Consider the following 24,899-nt stretch of genomic DNA (forward strand, 5'->3'; position numbering starts at 1 on the left):
AAGACACAGTATATATTTTCACCTGTTTGTGGTTTTTTGTTTTTTGTTTTTTGTTGTTGTTTTTGTTGTTGTTTGCCATGCCTGCAGCATATGGAAGTTCCTAGACCAGGGAACTGTTGTTGTTTGTTGTTGTTGTTGTTGTTGTTTGCCATGCCTGCAGCATATGGAAGTTCCTAGACCAGGGAATCAACACCTACATTACAGAAGTAACTCAAGTTGCTGCAGTGAAAATGCCAGATTCTTTTTTTTTTTTTTTAATAAAATATAGTTGAGAGTTCCCATCATGGCTCAGTGGTAATGAACCTGACTAGTATCCATGAGGATGCCAGTTTGACCCTGGCCTCCCTCAGTGGGTTAAGGATTTAGCATTGCCATGAGCTGTGGTGTAGATCTTGCATTGCTGTGGGCGTGGCATCATTTTCTCCCATTCTTTAGGTTGTCTTTTTGTTTTTTTTTTAAGCTTTCCTTTGCTGTGCAAAAGCTTGTCAGTTTGATTAGGTCCCATTGGTTTATCTTTGTTTCAATTTCTGTTGCCTTGGGAGACTGACCTAAGAAAACATTTGTATGGTTGATGTCAGAGAATGTTTTGCCTATGTTCTCTTCTAGGAGTTTGATGGTGTCTTGTCTTACGTTTAAATCTTTAAGCCATTTTGAGTTTATTTTTGTGCATGCTGTGAAGATGTGTTCTAGTTTCACTGATTTACATGTGTCTGTCCAGTTTTTCCAGCAGCATTTGGTGAAGGTACTTTTCCCAATTTAATATTCTTTCCACCTTTGTCAAAGATTAATTGACTGTAGGTGTCTGAGTTTGTTTCTGGGTTCTCTATTCTATTCCTTTGATCCATATGTCTGTTTTTGTGCCAGTACCACACTGTCTTGATTACTATAGCTTTATAACATTGTCTGAAGTCTGGGAGAGTTATGTCTCTTGCTTTGATTTTTTTTTCCCCCTGAGGATTGCTTTGGCAGTTATGGGCTTTGTGGTTCCATATAAATTTTTGGATTTTTTTTTTCTAGCTCTGAAAAACATCATGGGTAATTTGATGGAGATTGCATTAAATCTGTAGATTGCTGTGGTAGTATGGCTACTTTAACAATATTAATACTTCCAATCCAGGAGCATGGGCTATCTTTTTCATTTCTTTGACTCCTCTTTAATTTCCTTCATTAATGTTTTATAGTTCTCACTGTATAAGTCTTTTACCTTCTTGGTCAAGTTTATTCCTAGGTATTTTATTTTGGTGGTGCAATTTTAAAAGGTGTTTTTTTTATATTCCTTTTCTAATATTTCATTAGTATATAGAAATGAAACCAACTTCCGAATGTTAATCTTGTATCCTGCTACTTTGCTGAATTTGTTGATCATATCAAGTAATTTTTGTGTGGAGAATTAGGGTTTTCTATATATAGTATCATGTTATCTGCACAGAGTGACAATTTTACCTCTTCTCTTCCAGTTTGGATACCTTTTATTTCTTTTGATTGTTGTGGCTAGGACTTCCACTACTATGTAGAATAAAGTGTAAAGTGAGCATCCTTTTCTTGTTCCAGATTTTATTTATTTTATCATTGTTATTATTATTGTTGCTTTTTAGGGCCATGCCTGTGACGTATGGAGGTTCCCAGGCAAGGGATTCAATTGGAACAACAGCTGCTGGCCAACATCACAGTCACAGCAATGCCAGATCTGAGCTGCCTCTGTGACCTACACCACAGCTCATGGCAAACCCAGATCCTTAACCCACTGAGCGAGGCCAGGGATCAAACCCGCAACTTCATGGTTCCTGGTCAGATTCGTTTCTGCTGTGCCATGATGGGAACCCCTGTTCCAGATTTTAGTGGGAAAGCTTTCAGCTTTTCTCTGTTGAATATTATATTGGCTGTGGGTTTGTCATACATTGCTTTTATTATGTTATGTACCCTCTCTACCCACTTTGGTAAGAATTTTTATCTTGAATGGAGGTTAAATTTTGTCAAATTATTTTTCTCTTATTTATTTACTTTTTAAATGATTTTTATTTTTTCCATTGTAGGTGGTTTACAGTGTTCTGTCAATTTTCTACTGTACAGCAAAGTGACCCGGTCACACATATATATATTCTTTTTTCTCACATTATCCTCCATCATGCTCCATCATAATTGACTAGATATAGTTCCCAGAGCTATACAGCAGGATCTTACCACCTATCCATTCCAAAGGCAATAGTTTGCATCCATTAACCCCAGATTCCCAGTCCACACCACTTCCTCCCCCTCCCCCTTGGCAACCACGAGTCTATTCTCCAAGTCCATGAGTTTATTTTCTGTGGAAAGATTTATTTGTGCTGTGTATTAGATTTCAGATATAAGTGATATCATATATTTGTCTTTCTCTTTCTGACTTACTTCACTCAGTATGAGAGTCTCTAGTTCCATCCATGTTGCTGCAAATGGCATTATTTTGTTCTTTTTTATGCCTGAGTAGTATTCCATGTTGTATATATACCACATCTTTTTAATCCATTCATCTGTCAATGGGCATTTAGATTGTTTTTGTGCCTTGGCTATTGTGCATAGTACTGAAATGAACCTATGGGTGAATGTGTCTTTTTCAAGGAAAGTTTTGTCTGGATATATGCCCAAGAATGGGATTTCTGGGTCATATGGTAGTTCTATAGTTAGTTTTCTGAGGTACCTCCATACTGTTCTTCACAGTGGTTGTGCCAATTGACATTCTTACCAACAGTATAGGAGGGTTCCCTTTTCTCCACACCTTCTCCAGCATTTGTTATTTGTGGATTTATGAATGATGGCCATTCTGACTGGTGTGAGCCGGTATCTTATGGTAGTTTTGATTTGCCTTTTTCTAATAATTAGAGGTGATGAGCATTTTTTCATGTGCTTGTTGGCCATCTGTGTATATATATATATATATATATTTTTTTTTTTTTTTTTGAGAAATGTCTGTTCAGGTCTTTTGCTCATTTTTCAGTTGGACTGTTGGGTTTTTTGCTGTTGAGTTGTGCAATTCGTTTGTAAATTTTAGAGATTAAGCCCTTGCCAGTTGAATCTTTTGAAACTATTTTCTTCCATTCCAAATGTTGTTTTTTGTTTATGGTTTCCTTTGCTATGCAAAAGTTTGTTAGTTTGATTAGGTCCAATTGTTTTATTTTTGCTTTAATTTCTGTTGCCTTGGGAGACTGACTTAAGAAAACATTTGAAAGGTTGATGTCAGAGAATGTTTTGCCTATCTTCTCTTCTAGGAGTTTGATGGTATCTTATGTTTAAGTCTTTAAGTCATTTTGAGTTTATTTTCGTGCATGGTGTGAGGGTGTGTTCTAGCTTCATTGCTTTGTATGCAGCTGTCCAGGTTTCCCAGCAGTACTTGCTGAAATGACTTTTTCCCATTTTATGTTCTTGCCTTCTTTGTCAAAGATTAGTTGACCATAAGTGTCTGGGTTTATTTCTGGGTTCTCTCTTCTGTTCCATTGGTCTGTCTGTCTGTTTTGGTACCAGTACCAGACTGTCTTGATTACTGTGGCTTTGTAATATTGCCTGAGGTCTGGGTTATGCATACTACTTGGTTTTTTTCCTCCAGGATTGCTTTGGCAATTCTGGGTCTTATATGGGTCCATATAAATTTTTGGATTGTTTGTTCTAGCTCTGTGAAAAATGTCATGGGTCATTTGATAGGGATTGCATTGAATCTGTAGATTGCTTTGGGTAATATGGCCATTTTTACGATATTAATTTTTCCAACCCAGGAGCATGGAATATCTTTCCATTTCTTTATATCATTTTTAATTTCCTTGATTAATGTTTTATAGTTCTTAGTATATAAGTATTTCACCTTCCTGGTCAGGTTTATTCCTAAGTATTTAATTTTTGGGGGTGCAATTTTAAAAGGTATTTTTTGTGTTCCTTTTCTTTTTGTCTTTTTGGCTTTTCTAGGACCACACCCGCAGCACATGGAAGTTCCCAAGCTAGGGATATAATCGGAGCTGTAGCCTCTGGCCCACGGCAACGCCAGATCCAAGCTGCGTCTGTGACCTACACCACAGCTCATGGCAACGCCAGATCCTTAACCCACTGAGCAAGGTCAAGGATTGAACCCACAACCTCATGGTTCCTTGTTGGATTCATTAACCACTGAGCCATGATGGGAACTCCTGTATTCCTTTTCTAATATTTCATTTTTAGCATAAAGAAATGTGACTGATTTCTGAATGTTAGTCTTGTATCCTGCTACTTTGCTGAATTTGTTATCAGTTCAAATAGTTTTTGTGTGGAGTCCTTGGGGTTTTCTATATATAGTATCATGTCATCTATACAGTGACAATTTTACATCTTCTCTTCCAGTTTGGATACCTTTTATTTCTTTTGTTTGTCTGATTGCTGCGACTAGGACTTCTAATACTCCTAAATAAAAGTGGTGAGCGTGGGCATTCATGTCTTGTTCCAGATCTTAGTGGGAAGGCTCTCAGCTTTTCTCCATTGAATATTATACTGGCTGTGGGTTTTTCATGAATTGCTTTTATTATGTTAAGGTATGTTCCCTCTATGCCCACTTTGGTAAGAGTTTTTATCGTGAGTGTATGTTGGACTTTGTCAAATGCTGTTTCTGTATCTATTGAGATGATCATGTGGTTTTTGACTTTTCTTTTTTAATGTGGTGTATGATGTTGATTGACTTGCATATGTTGAACCATCTTTGTGAACCTGGAATGAAGCCCACTAGGTCATGGTGTATGATTTTATTAAATGTGTTTTTTGATTTGGTTGGCTAAAATTTTGTTGAGATTTTTTGCATTTATATTCATCAAATATATTGGCTTACAGTTTTCTTTTTCAGTAGTATCTTTGTCTGGCTTTGGTGTTAGGGTGATGGTGGCTTCATAGAATGCCCTTGGGAGTGTTCCTTCTCCAGTCTTTTGGAAGAGTTTAAGAATGATTTGTATAAGTTCTCTGTATATTTGGTAGAATTTGCCTATGAAGCCATCTGGTCCTGGTCTTTATTTGTAGGGAGTTATTATTACTATTATTACTATATATTCAGTTTCATTTCTAGTGATCATTCTGTTCAGATGATCTATTTCTTTATTCGGTTTTAGTGCCTGTATTTTTCTAGAAATTTTTCCATTTCTTCTAGGTTGTCAAAGTCGTTGGCATGTAATTGTTCATAGTATTCTTTTTTTTTAATTTCTGCTCTACAAGTTAATATTTATCCTTTTTCATTTCTTATTTTATTTGAGTTCTCTCTTTTATTTTTGGTGAGTCTGGTTATAGGTTTATCAATTTTTTTCCCTTTCAAAGAACCAGCTCTTGGTTTTAATGATTTTTTCCTATTTTTTTAAATCTCTATTTTATTGATTTCCTCTCATCTTTGTTATTTTCTTCCTTCTGCTGACTTTAGGTTTTAATTGTTCTTGCTTTTCTAATTTTTTATGTGGTATATTAGTTTATTTATTTGAGATTTTTCTTATTTTTTGAGAAAAGCCTGTACCACTATGAACTTCTTTCTAAGAACTGCTTTTGTGGCATCCCATAGATTTTGAATTGTGTTTTCATTGTCATTTGTCTTGAGATATTGTTGTTTGTTTGTTTGTTTTTGTGTTTTTTTTTGAGATATTTTTTAATTTCCTCATTGACACATTGGTTTTTTAGTAGCATGTTGTTTAGTTTCCATGTAGTCACTTTTTTCTCATTTCTTTTCTTGTGGTTGATTTCTAGTTTCATGCCATTGTGGTCAGAGAAGATGTCTGAAATAATTTCTATACTCTTAAATTTGTTGAGGTTAGCTTTGCACCCCAGTATGCAGTCATTCCTGGGTAATGTTCCATGTGCACTTGAAAGAATGTTCATTCTGGTTTTTTGGATGTAATGTCCTGAAAATATCAATTAAGCTTAACTCTTCTATTGTATCATTTAGGCTCTCTGTTGACTTAATTGATTTTCTGGCTAGAAAATCTGTCCATTGATACAAGTGAGGTTTTAAAGTCTCCTATTATTTTATTCCCATCAATTTCTCCTTTTATGTCTGTTAGTATATGTATTCTGCATTTGGGGTCTCCTATATAGGGGATTATGTGTTGATTAGTGTAATATCCTCTTCTTGAATTTATCCTTTTTTTTTTTCCTTTTAGGGCCACACCCATGGCATGTGGAAGTTCCCAGGCTAGGAGTCCAATCAGAGCCAAAGCTTCCGGCCTATGCCACAGGCACAGCAATGCGGGATCCAAGCCACATCTGCGACCTATGCCACACCTCACAGAAATGCCAGATCCCTAACCACTGAGCTAGGCCAGGGATCGAACCCACATCCTTATGTATACTAGTCGAATGCTTCTCTGCTCAGCTATGATGGGAACTCCCTTGAATTGATCTTTTTATCATTAAATACTGTCCTTTACTGGTGAGGTTTCCTTTTCCTAATTTTCTTATTTCTAGATGTTGGCCTTTTCTTTTACACCTAGGTTAAGTTCCTTTGGGATTTGTTGTAAAGCTGGTTTTGTGGTGCTGAATTATTTTATCCTTTGCTTAATGATGGAATTGCTAGGTATTCTTTGTTGTAGTTTTTTCCTTTTCATCTCCTTAAATATATCATGTGATTCCCCTCTGATCTGCAGAGATTCTGCTGAAAAAAAAAATCAGCTAATAACCATATGGGGATTGCTTTGTAGGTTATTTCTTTCTTTTCCCTTGTTTTCTTTAATATCTTCTCTTTACCTTTAATTTTTGTCAGTTTGATTACAGTTTGTTTCAGTTTACTTTTCCTTGGGTTAATCCTCCTTGGGACTCTGCACTTCCTGGACTTGAGTGACAGTTTTCCTTTCCGACATTAGGGAAGTTTTCAGCAATTATCTGTTCAAAGATTCTCTCAGGTCCCTTCTCTTTTTTCTCCTTATAAGACTTCTATAATGAGAATGTTTGTGCATTTGATGTTTTCCCAGAGGTCTCTTAAACTATCTTTGTTTCTTTTCATAATTTTTCTTCTGTTAAGCAGTGATTTCCACCACTCTGTCTTCCAGTTCACTTATTCATGCTTTTGCTTAATTTATTCTGCTACTGATTCCTTCTACTGTGCTTTTCATTTCAGTTACTATAGTCTTCAACTCCATTTTGCTGTTCTTTATATTTTCTAACTCTTTGTTAAAAAAATTATTGTAATTTCTTGCTTAGTACATCCATTCTTTTCCTGAGTTCTTGGATCATCTTTATAATCATTACTAATGAATACTTTATTGGATATATTCCTATTTCCATGTCACTTACTTGTTCTTCTGGAGTTTTATCTTATTCCTTCATCTGGAAATATTCCTCTGCTGTCTCATTTTGTATAAATTTTTATTTTTATTTTTTTGTAGAAAATTCATTGTTTCTTGACCTTATAGAAGTGGCCCCGTGTAGGGTATGTCGTATGTATCTCAGCAGTACACTCCCCTCTTGTCGCCCAGTGGCCAGGGACCATCTGGACCCAAGGTAGGTTCTAATCTGTATTTGTGGACTTGGTTCCACAGGCTGCTGGATTGTAATTTTCTTCCTTCTGGTGTCTGTCCCCTGTGGAGGGGGAGGTACATATCTGAAGTAAGGTCTTAGAGTGACACTCTACTGTCCCATTCTCCATGTCTGGATTTTCTAAAACATTGGCATTTTCTAGAATCAGATCATACCCCACCTCTAGCCTTAGAGCTAAAAATTCTGTCCTCTAACTTCCCATCAGCCTTGTGTTAAAATCCAAATAACTGGCAGAATCTAGAAGTTCTCCTTAATCTGACTCTTACAGCTCTTCCTGATTGGCATAAAAACACCATTTGGATTCTCAGTTCCATGAGACCAGGTGCCATGTTTCCTACCAGACACAAGCAGTACTTGAAGACCATGTCTATAGAGATGCCACAAAGCAGCTCTTTCTCTACTCTTGCCTTAACATCATGTTGCCAGATTCACAGCTCGATATCCAGTTCCTATCCCTGCAATATTCTTCACCTCACCACTCTTTTTCCATTTGATCAACAACTATCCAGCTCATTGAAGACCTCACTGCTATGTGTAGGAGGCCATCTCTACTCTTGCCAGAATGGGTTAAGCATCTTCACCTGAATCTGTAGCCCCCTGTGCTTTCCTCTACCTAGATCTTCAACTCTGGTGTATTTGTCACTACTAATGCACAGTTCTTACTCCTGGGAGCTTCCTGAAGGCATTAATGATGTTTTTATCTTGTATTAGTACTTGTTCTTGTATCTGACTAGTCATATCAATTGATTGTTCACTTAAGTTCTCACAATGTCCACTTAATTCAGGAATGGAAGAGTTAAAGATGCCAATACACATTGTGTGTCCATTTCAAAAGGGGTCAGTACATGTCTCCTATTTGGAGCATTCCATATCTTTGTAAGTGACCAAGGACAAAGATTCTGGCCACTTAAGTCCAATTTCTTGACAGATCTTTCCTAAAACATTTTTGTGTCTAGATTTTTATGTTCTACTTGCCTTGATGATTGAGGATGACATGGGGTATGAAATTTTAATGAAAACACCAGAATTTCTGCAAGCAAGTGGTTTATCTATGTTGTAAAATGAGTTTCTTGCTCTGATTAAATCCATAAAGAAATTCCAGAGGGAGGAATAACCTCAGTTATTAATGTCTTTACCACTGTTGTGGCATTAGCACATCTAGTCTTATAGATTCAGTCCATCTGCTAAACGTGCAAATGACAACCAAACAGTGAGAATAGCCTAAAGCAAGGGAGGACATGTATAAAATTCACATGTAGTGCCACAAAGGGTAATGTGGGCCTTGGAGGCTAGGGGTAAATTGATTTCTCCCAAAAGTTTGAGATTCACAAGTAGTACACTGGGAAATAATTTGGTCAGAAATGTTACAGATACCTGGGAAAACCAATTATCTTGTAGTTCCTTAACTTTTCCTCATCTGCATATATGTCCCATTTAATGGGATATAAGCCAAAAAGTTAAAGGAAAGGGGATACAGGAAGTCCATTGGCCCACTGTATCCAACTAGTAATGGTATGGTACTCTCTTGCATTCATTTGTCTTTTTCAGATTATGGGGGATTTGCTTAATAGTTGATAATATCACTAAAGAATAAAAATAAGTTTTAAAATTGGGTAGAGGTATTCCCTCTGTGGCTCAGCAGTAACAAAACCAACTGGTATCCTGAGGTTGCAGGTTCCATCCTGTCCTCGGGATCCAGCATCGCCATGAGCTGTGATATAGGTTGCAGATGTGTCTCAGATCTGGCATTGCTGCTGTGGCTGTAGTATATGCTGGCAGCTATAGCTCTGATTAGAACCCTAGCCTGGGAACATGCTGAAAGTGTGGTCCTAAAAAGCAATAAAATAAAATAAAATTGGGTAGAGAAAGGGAAAGGGATATCCCTTTTGAGCTACATATTTAGTACTTCTGTTAATCCTGACATTTCCCAAACATAGAATATCTCCTTGGTGTGGTCTTAATAATGAACAATAGCAGTTTTAGAAGGGAGGTGAATATCTTATAATGCAGCAATTATAGACCCATTAGCAATAAAAGAGTACCTATGGAAGTTAAAAATCCATAGGATTTCCAGATTGAGCCAATAGCATGGCAGATTCCAAGGGCATATCTGAAATCTGTAAATACTAGCAGTTTGTCCTGCTAAGGTGCAAGCTCTCATAAGGGATATGAGTTCAGCAGCTGGGACTGATTTTACCATGGGCAAATAATGAGGCTCAGGAGGGGAAATGATGCCCTAAACAGTTGTTAAGTTTCCCAGGAAATCTCATTGATGGGAGAATCACAAAGGGTAAATCTGGGTTATCTAAAGGAGTGTCTGAGAGAGCCTCTTATGGCTTTGAGACCATTTCTACGGTTGCAAGGCAGTCATGTGGGAGAGAGCGGGACTCTCCAGCAGGGAGGGCTGGTAAGTAGCTGCATTCAAAGTGTTAATATAAGATGATGAAAAGAGCCAGCTCATAAGTGGCCTGTCACCATGTAGAGAGGTGCAATATCCTATGAACTTAAAAAAGTAGCTAACAGGAGTTCCTGTCATGGCTCAACAGTTATGAACCCAGCTAGTATCCATGAAGACGTGGGTTGGATCCCTGGTCTTGTTCAGTAGGTTAAGGATCTGGCGTTGCTGTGAGCTGTGGTGTAAGTCACGGGTGTGGCTCAGATCCTGAGTTTCTGTGACCATGGCCAGCAGCTATGGCTCTGAACAGCCCCCTAGCCTGGGAACTTCCATATGCCGTGGGTGCAGCCCTAAAAAAGACCAAAAAAAAAAAAAAAAGCTGGCATAGTATGGAGAAACACAGAGATGAGTAGGGGAGCCTGCCATACACATACTGGGCTTTGTCAATCAAGGTGGGAGCTGCAGCTGCTGCACATAAGCACAGGGCATACCTGATGCCTTAGGGTCTAATTGGCTTGAGGAATATACTATAGAACATATCTGAGAAGCAAAAGATTGTCCTAGAATGCCTGCAGCATTCCCACTATTTTCATGGAAGTATAGACGAAACAGTTTGTCAAAATAAGGTAAGCCAAGAACCTGGAGGGTGGACAAAGCTAATTATTAAAGCTTCAAAGGAGAAGAATGCCTCCAAAGGCCAGGAGATAGACTCTGGGCTGATATCTTGAGAGAAGAGCATACACAGGTTTAGCAAAGGCTGCAAAATTAGGAGTCCATTGGCAGCAGTAGTCAGCTGTCCCTAAAAATTTACATAGCTGTTTTTTCATTGGGCAGAGAGGGGGTGGACAAAACTGACTCAACCCCATCACATTCACCATTGTGAGTGAATTCTAGGTCGAAGGATGATGTTAACCAGATACTTCAACCACAGTGTGCTGATATGACTCCAAAAAAAATGTTTTTGAGAAGTATTTTGCAAGAACTTTACTGAAGTAAGAGAGATGTTTTTAGTTAACCACCAGAGCCTCTGTAAAAACTGAGACTGTTATTCTTGGAGATTCCAGAATTTCCTTTGGAAACATCCCCCCAACTCAAAGTCTGACGAAGCCTCCTAGAAATCCATGTAGGTGCTGTGTCACTGAGAACTCCCGAAAAGACAGGGTTAAGAGCACAAAAGGAGCTGCAAACCATACATGGATAAACCCTTCTTCAAACTTGCAGTGACCTCTAGTTCTGCTTTCTGTCTTAGAGCTGAATACTGTACAGACCGTGCTTTGTGAAACTGAGAGGCACGCACCCCCTTGGCACCCGCAGTGTCTCTGGATTCCAGCGGCCGGGAGCTCCATGCCAAGCAGCCTGAGCATGCGAGTCACACTGGCTGTGACAGCCTGGATGGTCTCTTTAGTCTCCAGCTCTTCCTCTCCAGAAAATTCTCTACCAGATATCAAAAATGAGGATTTCATCAAAGACTGTGTTCGAATTCACAACAAGCTCCGATCAGAAGTGAACCCAACGGCTAGTGATATGCTGTACATGGTAAGAAAGGCATCCATCCCTGAGGCAGAAGTCAGTCCAAAACAACTAAGGGGGATTGATTTTTTGGAGGCGAATCCTTGGTAATCCTCAATGATTTTTCTTACTGATTGAAATGTGCCATCAATTCATCTGTGATCAAAAAACCCACTTTTGCCCTGCCTCCTCAACCCTTGCTACAAGCAAGCCCAGCAAGTATGTTTTGTTTCTCTTTTTGGCTGCTTCCTCTCTTTGGGTCTTTGATGTAATTTATGTCTCTTGTTTGCCTGCTAATTCTTGTGAGGTTTGTTTTTTTTTTTTTTTTTTTTTTTTTTTGGTTTTTCTTTGTCTCTAAATTTTTTTCTTTTCTTTTCCTTTCTTTTCTTTTCTTTTCTTTTCTTTGGTTGCTGATAAGACAATTGACTCAGGAAGGCAGCACAGTCTCTAGGGGATTTCAGTTAAGTCAGACTTGGGTCTGAATCCTAGCTCTGTAGCTTCGAGCTGTTTTTTTTTTTTTTTTTTTCTTTCTTTCTTTTTTTAACAGCTGCACCTGCAGCAAAGGGGGCTAGGGGTCAAAGTGGAGCTGTAACCAAAGCCTGCGCCAAAACAACAGCAATGCTAGATCTGAGTTGTGTCTGACCTACACCGAGGCTTATGGCAATGCCGGATCCCTTAACCCACTGAGCAGGCCAAGGGTCAAACCCACATCCTCAAAGATCTCATGTCAGTTTCTTAACCCACTGTGCCACAACAGGAACTCCTTGAGCTGGTTTTTAAACTTTCTGTGCTATTTTTAGTTATAGGAGCTACTTTAGTTATTAAATTTCAGAAAATAGGTACATAAAATGGGCCTTCCATGAAATGTGGGTCTGTGTCACTCACTTTGATTCTAAGTGCCTCAAAACTAGGTCATTGTATTTCCCACTAACCCTAGTCAAAACCTGAAGACTGTGATATGATCCTCCATATAGAACTTACCTGGGCTGTTCCTTCTCTCTTCTGGACATTGCACCTCATGTCTCATCCACATTCCCACTTGGCTCACTCCAGTTACATTGTTGGTTAACAGGTTCCATTCTTACTGTTTCATATTTATTTTTGCAGACTTGGGACCCAGAACTAGCCAAAATTGCAAGGTCATGGGCAAGCAGTTGCCAGTTTGCACATAACAAACAGCTGAAGCCACCCTACAGGCTACACCCGAATTTCACTTCACTGGGAGAAAACCTCTGGACTGGGTCTCTATCCATCTTTTCTGTGACTTCAGCTGTCACAGACTGGTACAACGAAGTTGAATACTATGACTTCAAGACTCAGAGGTGTGCCAGGGTTTGTGGCCATTACACTCAGGTAAGTACCTGCTGTATAGTCTCTGAAAACCATCATTTCAAGGTGAGGAGAAAACCGAAATCTGGTGTTTCTGGTGTAAGCTTATGTCCCTATAAATATCAGAGAGTAGGGGTTAGAGGCTTTAAAAATAAGTGGAGTTCCTGTCGTGGCTCAGTGGTAATGAACCCAACTAGTATCCATGAGGATGCAGGTTCGATCCCTGGCCTTGCTCAGTGGGTTAAGGATCCAGCATTGCTGTGAGCTGTGGTGTAGGTCGCAGAAAAGGCTTGGATCCTGTGTTGCTGTGGCTGTGGTGTAGGCCAGCAGCTGTATCTCTGTATCTCTGGGTGCAGCCCTAAAAAGACTGACTGACTGAATGAATGAATGAATGAAAGAAATAATACACTGTAATACCAGAGAAGATAGTACTTGCAGAGTGCAGTGATGTGGACATAGGTAAAATGTGAGGCCCACCAATCTGAACAGCCTTTGGATCATTCTGGTAACACCCACCTTCCCAGGGTAGTTTGTTCCATTTGTGAGCCATCAAAGGATATTTTAGGTGAATCGATGTATTTCCAGGTTTGAATCTTCTAGGAAATGTGAGGCAGTTGTTCTGGGAGAAAAACTGGAAGAAACAAGCCAGATTCTTTAATGAGAACTGATGCTCCCCTATCCTCCTAGTCTTTTAGGACTGAGAACCTACAATGTGCCACACAAGAAGGAAAAACCCCACAGTCCCAGCACCAATGGAGAGGCAACATGTAAACCTACGTAAACCATCTTGTGCCAAATCTATGGTCTTGGTCCCAATGGCCACATTTAGAGCCTCTGAGATTTTTTTTTTTAATTCAACTTCCTAATCCTAACTCACATTTGCAACATGGTGGAAACAAATCCCTAGGAAGCATCTTCTGTAATCCTAACATGCTGCCTCCCTGGCCTGGCCACGTTTTGATTTACTCCTCTTTCCTGGTGGTCCTTGTCAAACCAAAACTAAAGGTAGTTATGTTTGACCAGTTATGATGGACAAACATTTGCTGCAATGAGGTCTGAGGGAAAACGTTTCTGACAATACAGTTAACTTGGAATATTAGGTATTTACTAAAGAGCAAAACATTGGTAGAAAAATCCTCAATATCCTTCAGCCTTGCAAAGCCTCTTATCTCACCAGTGTTATTACACATGAAGCATGCTTGGCACAGTTAATAGGAACTGTTGAGAGGGAAAGGATTGATTCAGTGAAATTTTCGTCTCCAAGTTGCTATAATCAAGGAGGGGCTATCAAATCATCAGTGACTTTGGTCTCTTTCTTAGAAATATAAATAAGGTCTCCCTTAGACTTGTCCAATAAACCATCAATTTTTATTAATGTTTACAGTGTTGTTTTTTTGGTTTTGTTTTTTGTTTTTTGCTTTTTAGGGCCACACCTATGGCACATAGAAGTTCCCAGGCTAGGGATTGAATTGAAGCTGCAGCTGCCAACCTACACTACAGCCAGAGTAACTCAGGATCCAAGCAAAGTCTGCAACCTACACCACAGCTCATGGCAATGCTGGATCAAGGCCAAGGATCAAATCTGCATCCTCATGGATACTGGTCAGGTTCATTTCCCCTGAGCCACAATGGGAACTCTCATGTTTACAAATTTAAAACAGATTCTGTTGGATCCCCACAAACCCTAAAGGGCAAGAAAGCTAAATCCAGATTGCATCTGGAGCCATTACGTATTGGGGTGTTTAAATCTCTGGAAATCACATCAGTTAAAGGTGCTGACCCTATCCGTGTTGAAGCTTCTCCCCATAACAGGCACTTTAATAAGGCACAAGTCATAAGTTTTAGTCCAGACTCCTAAAAACCAGAGTCTGAGTCCCCATTTTATTGGGGGGTCTGGTTGCAGATGAGTGGAAGGGAGGCGAAATGAGGAGTGGGGCAGGGAAGGAGGAATGGCCTCTGACCCTTAGGAGCTGACTTTCTTTTGGAAGAGACCTATGTGTAAGTGGATAGAGTAATAGTGGGTGGCTGATACAGTTCAGAAAAAAATGACAGGATTCCATGTGAGCAAAAGGGACAGAGCAACTTGCCTGGCCAAAGGGAGGTATAGAGACACAGGAGTCATTCATATGGCAGGAGGTAAATGGGTTGGTTCTTGTCAAATGAAAAGGAAAGGAAAGAGAACTCTAGGCAAAATGAACAAGTTGTAGAAGATGAACAAAGTGTATCGGTGAATTTCAGAAGAGTGGCAAGAAGCTTGGCAGGCCGAATACATAGCCATCCAAAGACTGTTAAATTGACAATAGACTCCTAAATCCCACAAGTTGAGACCTTCGTTCCAGGGGGTCAAACAAGAGGAGGAAGCTGGATTTTATGTCATAAAGGCCTGAGATTTCAGACACGGCCCTCCCCAAATTAACTGAGCTTACCTGTAAAATTTCCTCTTGCATCTATGGGGGAGAAAAGGATGTATAATATCTGGGCCATAGGAAAAGATTTCCTGGGAGTTTCCTACTGTGTCACAGTGGGTCAAGAATCCAACTGCAGCAGCTCTGGTAGATGGAGAGGCACAGATTTGATCCCCAGCCTAGTGCAATGAGTTAAAAGGATCCAGTGTTGCCATAGCTGTGGCTCAGATTCAATCCCTGGCCCAAGGGCATGGCAAAGAAAAAAAAAAAGAAGAAAGAAAAAAAAGGGGAGTTCCCTTAGTGGCGCAGTGATTAACGAATCCGACTAGGAACCATGAGGTTGCGGGTTCTATCCCTGCCCTTGCTCAGTGGGTTAAGGATCTGGCGTTGCTGTGAGCTGTGGTGTGGGTTGCAGACATGGCTCGGATCCTGAGTTGCTGTGGCTCTGGCGTAGACCATCGGCTACAGCTCCAATTCAACCCCTGGCCTGGGAATCTCCATATGCCACGGGAAGTGGCCCTAGAAAAGGCAAAAAGAAAAAAAAAAGAAAGAAGGAAAGGAAGAAAAAAAGAAAAAGAAAAGGTTTTCTAAAAATCCAGTACCTCGTATTCAGGTAGGAGATGATAGAAAGGATGTCCAGGGACCCCCTTGGTCTGGGTGGGAAGTTGAAGCACAAGTAACAATTTTTAAGTGAATGTGGTACTTAGATCTCTGCATTTAAGATCTCATTCAATTCTCACCACACACCTCTGAAATGCTATTATCCATAGATGAATAAACAGGCTCAGAGGGGTCAAGAGTTGTTTTCCCAGTGTCATTTAGCTAACTAGTCAGGGGAAGATTTGGCATTCAGGTAGAAGATATGTTGCAAGGACTAAATTATCTAGTAAAGTGCTAGTATACAGTAGGATTTGAACAAAAATTAGAGCTCTTCCATGAGCTGTTTTTGCACCAATTATATTGGAAGAAGGCTCTGACAGTCTGGTGAATGAGTTCCTGCTTTCATCCTTGCAAGAAATTTTGCTGGGAGAGTCAAGATTACTCACTTGTCATTTTAAATTCGCACTGGAAATTCCCTCAAGTGAGTATTCATAACTTTCCATTTATTTTAATTTTCTGTTAATAAAAAACAAACTATTTCCAGATTTTGGCCAGTGAGCAATGGCTGTACAGAGTAAAGACAATAGATTCAGATGCATTGTTACCTTATGAGAAAGTGTGGTATTTCTTGACATGTTAACTCAATACTTTACTTCTATCTTCACTAGAAATATATTTGCATTGTGGAAGAATGATGGTATATCAATAGAGAAGATTGTTCAAATTAGGTACTTTGTTGTTGCAAGTTCAGCTTTGTTAAGAGTGGGAATAGTTTGACTTAAATACCTGTGCGGGCAGCAGCTTAGGTCTGATAGTGCTGAGAATGCCCACTAGATGGCACTATTGACCTCATTTTTTGGTTTTATTTCCACCTCCACACCCGCCCCCATACTCTCCGCCATTTGACATTTTTATTTTTACACCCTTGAAGAACCAATGCAAGTGTGACATGTTTTAAAGTTTGTCTAGCCAGTTTTGTATATGTTGCAGTGTTATATATTACTGATTTTGAGCCAGGTGAACTTGTACTCAGAATTAAAAGGGGAAAAATGTTTGGAAGGGCTTGTTAGCTACAAGGGAGAGAAACGGTTGCCCCCAATGGATTGGGTTCCCCAGATGCAATGTTGTTGTTACTCTAGAGAGTCATTCCTGATTCTGCTAAAAAGAAAAGCACTGTGGAAGCATCTTGCTTAGGGCATGGACTTTGCTCAAGTCTTTGTGGTCAGTAGAATTAGGTTCTAAAAATTGAGGCATGGAGTTCCTGTTGTGGCACAGCAGAAACAATCCGACTAGACACGATGAGGTCGTGGATTCTCTCTTGTCTTGCTCAGTGGGTTAAAGGTCCTGCATTGCCATGAGCTGTGGTGTAGGTCACAGATGCAGCTTGGACCTGGCATTGCTGTGGCTATGGCTTAGGCCTGCAGCTGTAGGTCTGATTAGACTCCTAGCCTGGGAACCTCTGTATAACGTGGGTGCAACCCTAAAAAGTAAAAAAATAAAGATTGAGGCAATATCTATTTATTGATTTGTTATGAGGTTAAACATGTTGCATGGAATGTACTTAACACTACCCTTGCACTAAGTAAACTCAGTAATGAGCAGCTCTTATTGTTTTGTTATTGTTTTGTTTATTATATTAAAAGAAATAAAAACATGCAACAGGAATCTGCCTGATTTAAAAAAAAAATACTTTCAGAAGTTTTAAATGAGAATAAAATTAGTCATAAGAGAATAAACCATGAACATTTGCTTGGAGCTTGCTATGTTCCAGAAGCTGGTCTAGGCACTTATTAGCCCATTTAAAATGTCAAAATAAGCCTATGGAGTAGGTGTTGTTATCTTCATTTAATAGATGAGGAAGCTAGGCCAAAATCACTCAGCGAGTGATTAAGCTGGAGAATGAACTTGGTCTTTGTAGCCCCAGACCCCACAAAGTTGAACCTGGGACTCCAATGCCCATGAAGCTTTTAAAAAGAGACCAATTTGAATGGATAAATAAACTGTGATACATCCATGCAATAAATATTACTTAGCAATAAAAAGGAGTGACTACTGGAGTTCCCTTTGTGGCTTGTAGGGTTAAGAACATGACTAGGATCCATAAGTATGCGGGTTCAATCCCTGCCCTCACTCAGTGGGTTAAGGATCTGGTGTTGCCGCAAGCTGTAGTGAAGTCATAGATATGGCTTGGATCTGTGGTTGCTGTGGTGTAGGATGGCAGCTGCAGCTCTTATTCTAGCCCTAGCCCAGGAACTTCTGTATGCCATGGGTGTAGCCCTAAAAAAGAAAAAAAAAAAAAAAAAAAAGAGTGACTACTAATGAATTCAACAACATATAATGAATCTCAAATGCTTATGCTTAATGAAAGAAGGCAATTTGAGGAGTTTCCATAGTGGTGCAGCAGAAACGAACCTGACTAGGAACCATGAGGCTGTGGGTTCAATCCCTGGCCTCGCTCAGTGGGTTAAGGATCCGGCATTGCCATGAGGTAACATGGTTTAGATCGAGGATGCTGTTCAGATCTGGTGTTGCTGTGGCATAGGCCAGCATCTGTAACTTTGATTCGATCCCTAGCCTGGGAACCTCCATATGCCATGGCGAAAAAAAGGCAATTTAAAAAAGCTACATTTAAACTGATCCCGCTTATATAATGTTTTGGAAAAAGCAAAACTACAAAGAGAGAAAATAGATTAGTGATTACAGGATCTGGGGACAGGGATAGGAGCTGACCATAAAGGGGCACAAGAGAACTTTAGGGGAAATATTCTAGATCTTGAATATGGCATCGGCTGCATAACTATATGCTTTTGTCAAAACTCATAGAACTATGCACTCAAAAAGGATGGACTTTATATTAATTGCAACCTAAATTTAAAAAGAGAGGCCAACTAAAACCAAAATGAACAGTAGCTAACATTTGCACAATCTTTGCACAAAAGAAACCAGAAATGTAAAAGAAAAGAGAATAAAAGAAATAGTATAAAGCATTAAAGGCGTATGTAGGAGGAACCCAAAGATTAAGGATATTCAAGGTACAACACAGGAAGAAAATGCTCAAAGACCCCACCCTCTGCCCCCCTACCCCAAATGATTGACTCTGGTGATAGTACACACAACGCATGCCAGTAAGCATGCGTAAGAATCGCCTAAGGAGTTCCCGTCATGGCTTAGCGGTTAGTGAACCTGACTGGAATCCAAGATGACACAGGTTCAATCCCTGGCCTCGCTCAGTGGGTTAAGGATCCGGCATTGCCGTGAGCTGTGGTGTAGGTTGCAGATGTGACTTGGATCTGGCGTGGCTGTGGCGTAGGCCGGCAGCTGTAGCTCCAATTAGTCCCATTAGACTCCTAGCCTGGGAACCTCCATATGCTGAGGGTACAGCCCTAAAAAGACAAAAAGACCCTCCCCCCAAAAAAATTAAAAACATAAAAAACACCTGAGGAAAACATGCTAAAATACAGATTTCATTTTTAAATTTTTTTAGCTAAATAGTATTCTCGTGTGTGTATGTGTGTGTGTGTGTGTACAAACATACATCTTCCTTAAGGAAATCCTGTCATTTGCAGCAACATGGATAGATCTAGAGAGTATTCTGCTACATGAAATAAATCAGAGACAAATACTGTATGATCTCATTTACAGGCAGAACCCCCAAAATAAAATAAACTCTTAGGAGACAGATTGGTGGTTGCAAGGGGTGGGGCGAAGGTGAAAGAGGTGAATGTGGTCAAAAGGTTCAAACTTGCAGCTGTAAGATAGATACATCCTGGGGATGTAATGTACAGCATGGTGACTGTAGCTAATAATATTCTATTGTGTATTTGAAAGTTGCTAAGAGTAAATCTTAGTCCTCATCCCAAGCAAAAAAAAAAAAAAAAAAATTATATGTAGTGATGGTTGTTAACCAGACATTGTGGTGATTGTTTTATAATATATACAAATAGTGAATCATTATGTTGTACACCTAATACTAATATAATTTTATATGTCAGTTATACCTCAATTTTTAAAAAATGCAGATTTCAACAAAAATTCCAATGATTCTCATGCAGTAAGTACGACTGCCATGGGCCCAGAAATCTGAATTTTAAACTAAGCACCCCAGAGGAATGTCGCTTTGAGAAACAGTGAATAGAAACTAAGAATTTTTTTTTTCCCCCAGGCAAGGCTTTAGTGGGGCCATGGTTGAAAACAACCAACAGGTTCCCTTGCTCACTCACCTCTCATGAGTGCTCACCTACCTCTCATGAGTGCTCACTTGACCCTCTTAATTGGGGTGAAGGTAGGGGTGGGTCCAGGGGTCAAGCGATAGGGCTGGCTTAGGTGGTTTGCCCACCCTTTTGGTGGTGGTGTTTGCAGGGGGCACACATGATACCCTGCTTTTCTCTCTAGCCCCTTCAGAAGTGGCAGTTTGTCTGTTTATATATTTTTTATTTTTTTTATTAAAGTATAGTTGATTCGCAGTGTTCCTTCAATTTCTTCTGTATAGTAGGTTGACCCAGTCATACGTATGTATCTTTTTTTTGTTGTTTTTAGTTTTTGCTTTTTAGGGCCACACTGGCAGGTTCCCAGACTAGGGGTCAAATTGGAGCTACAGCTGCTGGCCTACACCACAGCCACAGCAACGCAGGATCCTTATTAACCCACTGAGCGAGGCTGGGGATCGAACCCGTAACCTCATGGTTCCTAGTCAGATTCTCTTCTACTGTGCCATGATAGGAACTCCTTTTTTTTTTTCATGTTATCTTCAATCATGTTCTAACCCAAGAGATTGGAGATAGTTCCCTGTTTTGTACAAATGGATCTACTAATGCATCTACTAACCCCAGACTCCCTGTCCATCCCACTCCCTTCCCCCTCTCCACTGGCAGCTACAAGTCTGCTCTCTATGTCTGAGAAACTAAGAAGTTTTTTTAAATAAATACGAAAATGATTGGGAAGTTAAAGTACAAGGATCAAACCTGAGAATGAATGGCTATAAAACTAGGTGTTCTCCGCAAGATAGAGGCCTAATTCACTTGGTTACCTGGAGTTCCCTGCAGGGAATTCTAAAGTATGTGGTGGGAAGGAAATACCCTCCCTTTGACCAGGGAGCACTGAGGGCTATCCTTAGCCAAAGGAGAGCACAACTTCTCCTTGGGAGACTTTCACCTGCCTTCCCAGCTCCTCCCAAACTGTCACACAAGGAGGGGAGGAGGACCAAAGGCCCCAGCCCTGCCCTCCCCACCACTTCCTGAGCCCCTCCCCAACCTCACTTCCCCCCCCTCCCCCCTTGAAAGCAGCCCCCTCCCTCCCCAGCACTCACTCTATCCTGTTACTGGTTGATTTCTTCATTGCACTGTCAAAAAACATCTTAGTTACTGTTTATTTTTCCCTCTCTCTCACTCTCTTGCTCTCTCTCTCTCACTCACTCTCTCGCTCTCTCGCTCTCTCTCTCTCTCACACACACACACACACACACACACACAAACTAGTTTCCAGCTGAATTCTGAGCACCTACAACTCTGGTGGTAACCACTCCACCTAACTAGAGTAATATATATATACCCCATCATCATCTTTATGAAGGCCTAGTCATACTCAAATGTTTCATTTTATTATTTCTCTCTTCTTAACACTCTGTATTTTTTTTCAGGTTGTGTGGGCAGAGAGTTATAAGGTTGGCTGTGCAGTACAGTTTTGTCCCCGAGTGGCTGGCTTTGACACTCTTCGCAATGGAGCACATTTTATATGCAACTATGGACCAGCGTAAGTGCCCAAATTACCTCTTTCTGGGGAAAAAAAAAAAATCTATTTTAGAAGCACTTACCTTCATTATAGAAAATAAAATTAATGTTACCATTAATTGCTCTGCCCAGAGATCTACTCCATTTACATTCTGGCACATTTTTCTTTGTAGGAGTGTTTGAGTATATCTGTATGTGCACCTTTATAACACTACATAAATACACACAAACATTTTTAAGAGTAGCAAGACTAAAATGTTTTCAGGGAGATAGATTACTTGGATATGATAACACAAGATGGGAAGATTAATGTTTCATTGTACTTAATGACTTATTAAAACATTTCAAAACAAAACAAACTCACTTTGAATTCCTCAATTTGTATAAATTATTTGACAGTTTTTTTTTTTTTTGTAACAGACATTATTTTTCTCCCTTTGGAAAATGGGAAGGCACATAACATCCCTCCCCCAACTTCCTTTAAACTTATATATGTATGCTTATGCATCACACACATATTTAGAAAACTGAGATTGTATTGGAAATGCAGGTTTTCTGTTTTTTACTTAAAAGTATACATAAGCATTATTCCATGTCATTAAAACTTTAAACGTGATTACAATAATTAAAAGCAGATGTTTGTTATGTGCAAGGACTGTTCTAAGTGCTTCACATATATAAAACTAATCTTCATAAAAAGTCTGTGGTATAGGTTCTATTATTATCCCTGTTTTACAGATATGACAACTGAGGCCCTGACTGGGTGCCTGTGCTCCCCAGGCTCCCATGTTAGTGAATGTTATATAGCTGGACTGTAACCTGGACTTTCTGGCTACAGAGCCTGTGTTCTTGATGGTAACACAACAGCTCACCCTATTGAATTCAGATCATTCCCTGTATTTTCTTCTCATGTATGATGCACAATCTTGCATATAAATCTTTGGTCATACTGTTTCCCTACAATTCCTATAAATGGTACTAATAGGTAAAGGTGTGATTATTTTTACGTTTTTAACGTTTTAATATTACATACTGCTGGAAGTTCCTGTGTGGTATGGTGGGTTAAGGTGCAGCCAAAAAAAAAAAAAAAAATTACATATTGCTAAATGTCCTCCACCATTTTATATATAAATCTATACTTCCCCGGAGTTCCCTGGTGGCCTAGTGGTTAAGGACCTGGTATTGTCACTGCTGTGGCCTGGGTTCAGTCCCTGGCCTTGGGAACTTTCACATGCTATGGGTATGAACAAAACAACAATTCATCATGACTGGAGATAATTTTTCAATATTTTCTCATTTGATAGAGAATGATACTGTATGCTTTCTTATTTTTGCAAGTTAGTGATTATAATTTGTCACCTGATTGCCTACTTACATTTATTCTTTTGTGAATCATATGGTGTGCCCATTTTTCTACTGGAGTGATTTTCATATTGATATATACTAGCTTGTTGTATTTGAAACAAACTTTGTCATAACAATTTTTCTTTGTCATACTATAACAATTTATTGCCCTGAATTCATAATTCAGAATTTTGTTGGGATTTTACCAATCTTCAGGGTTCTTGAATCCTTGGTATAAGAAACCTCTCCCTCATTCCCTGAAGCAATGTTCAGAAGAGGTGTTTCATGGTTTTAGCATGGTTGGGAGTGAGGGGACTAAAATCAGGTGTCCAGAAGGGAACAGCTCTGACTTTTAAGTCGGAAAATGAGAGAAAATGCTTCAAATTTGGAGGTCACTGGGCATGGAGTGTAGAGAAAGGATTGCAGGCGATCAAGGGGACAGCATTTTGGATGACAGTGATTACATAGGCCAGACAGTAAGTAGAAGGAGCAGTGCTCTGAAATCGGACAACTCTAGATTTTGTTCTGACTCTGACATGTGTGCATTGTGATTTTTGGCAACTTAGCCTTTTAGAGCTTTAGTTCACTTACCTGTGAAAACAGAAGTAAAAATAAACTCCTCCCCGTGTTATCTTAAGAACTAAATGAGATGATTAAGACACCGGTTCAGAGACACAGGCACTTAGAGAATGAGCTCTACAAATATTAGCAGGCTTCCGTTTCTGCTTTCCTCTCTCCACTTCTCTTACCAACCCTCTGAAGCTGTGGACTTCCATCTAGGATTCAGCCAAGGACTCATAATCATAATAAATTACAAGTGAAAAAACAAACTGAAACCAAAAAATCTACTAACAGACAACTTTCTTTTCCTCATAGAGGAAATTTCCCAACCTGGCCATATAAGAAAGGATCCACCTGTAGTGCCTGCCCCAGTGATGACACCTGTTTGGATAATCTCTGCAGTGAGTAAAGAAACAATCTACCAATAATACATTATGTCCAAAACTCTTGTAACTTTCTACAGAGCTAAGAAGGCAAATATTTGTTTTATCTCAATTGCTATTTTCAGGGAAAGTGGCATCAGGTAGCAACCAAACCAATGGCTTACTGTCATAGGAATGAATGTATGTTCAAGAGAAGTTTAAAGAAGCAAACAGTACTCTTTTCACTTAGCACCAATCAGAAAAATAAACGACTGGTGTTGAAAACTGCAGACCCAAGCATTTGCTAATTTTAGCAAGATCAAAATTTTGTATAGCAAAGTTATCCAAAAGATTTCCGAATTTTGTGACAGGATCTGTTCAAAGCACTCAAGACTGGCATTTTCTGTCTTTTGTCTTTTTAGGGCTGCACCTGCGGCATATGGAGGCTCCCAGGCAGCGCCACAGCCATAGCAACTCTGGATCGAAGCCACAGCTGCAACTTACACCACAGCTCACGGCAATGCCAGATCCTTAACCCAACGAGGCCAGAGATTGAACCTGTGTCCTCATGAATGCTGGTCAGGTTCATTAACCACTGAACCACGACTGAAACTCCAAGACTTGCATTTTCATCTGTAGAATAAAATAAGTGAAATAAAGCTGCAAGGTGGCACTTTTCACTAGTAAGACAGCATTTAATGAGAAACTGTTGATGGCCAATGAAGCTAACTTGCCAAGGATATTTTACATAATTTTGAAATATTAATATACAGTTGGCCAAGAGTCTATTTATGGTTCTTGTCCCAAATACATGCCTTTCCATCTCAGTTATGTGTTAAATTTTTGCCACAGTGTGAGGAAGGGAAAAACCCTCAATCAAGCCATTACAGTTGTTCAAATCCTACAGGTACCTCGGTGTCCTCATGCGTACCACCTGAACCCCCAGTGCTGCAGGGCAGGGGTGGGGTGCTAGGCAGAGGGAGGGTGAAGTGAACCAAGTTTAACTGCTTATTTTTTGGCAAAAGTGTTCCATTGCATTTTCCAAGGTCCCTTCCAGGTCTAAAATTATAAAATTGTTTTAAACTGAGTGTTCCCTTCTTCCTCATTTATAAACACTGAATTCTCATTTTAACTTCAGCTTTAGCAATATTTTTGAGACCAGCTTTCTGGTCAG

The 24,899-nt window shown here is 39.6% G+C and overlaps 1 protein-coding gene across 14 annotated transcripts in view; it reads left to right on the forward strand.

Moving 5' to 3' along the window:
* Positions 1-24,899, forward strand: part of GLIPR1 (GLI pathogenesis related 1) — a 55,988-nt gene that overhangs the window by 25,512 nt on the left and 5,577 nt on the right. For all 14 annotated transcript variants that reach the window (XM_021092047.2, XM_021092048.2, XM_005664000.4 and 11 more), the window contains 4 exons: positions 11,139-11,425; positions 12,506-12,751; positions 21,368-21,480; positions 23,679-23,764. In XM_021092047.2, the coding sequence (XP_020947706.2) occupies positions 11,234-11,425; positions 12,506-12,751; positions 21,368-21,480; positions 23,679-23,764 (637 nt within the window). In that variant the 5' untranslated portion in view covers positions 11,139-11,233. The remainder of the gene's footprint in view (positions 1-11,138; positions 11,426-12,505; positions 12,752-21,367; positions 21,481-23,678; positions 23,765-24,899) is intronic.

Source organism: Sus scrofa, chromosome 5 (genome assembly GCF_054392235.1).
Source record: "Sus scrofa isolate SSC_HxYL_T2T_F1_AM1 chromosome 5, Sscrofa_HxYL_maternal_Yorkshire_Landrace_v2.0, whole genome shotgun sequence".
NCBI classification, from domain to species: Eukaryota; Metazoa; Chordata; class Mammalia; order Artiodactyla; family Suidae; genus Sus; species Sus scrofa.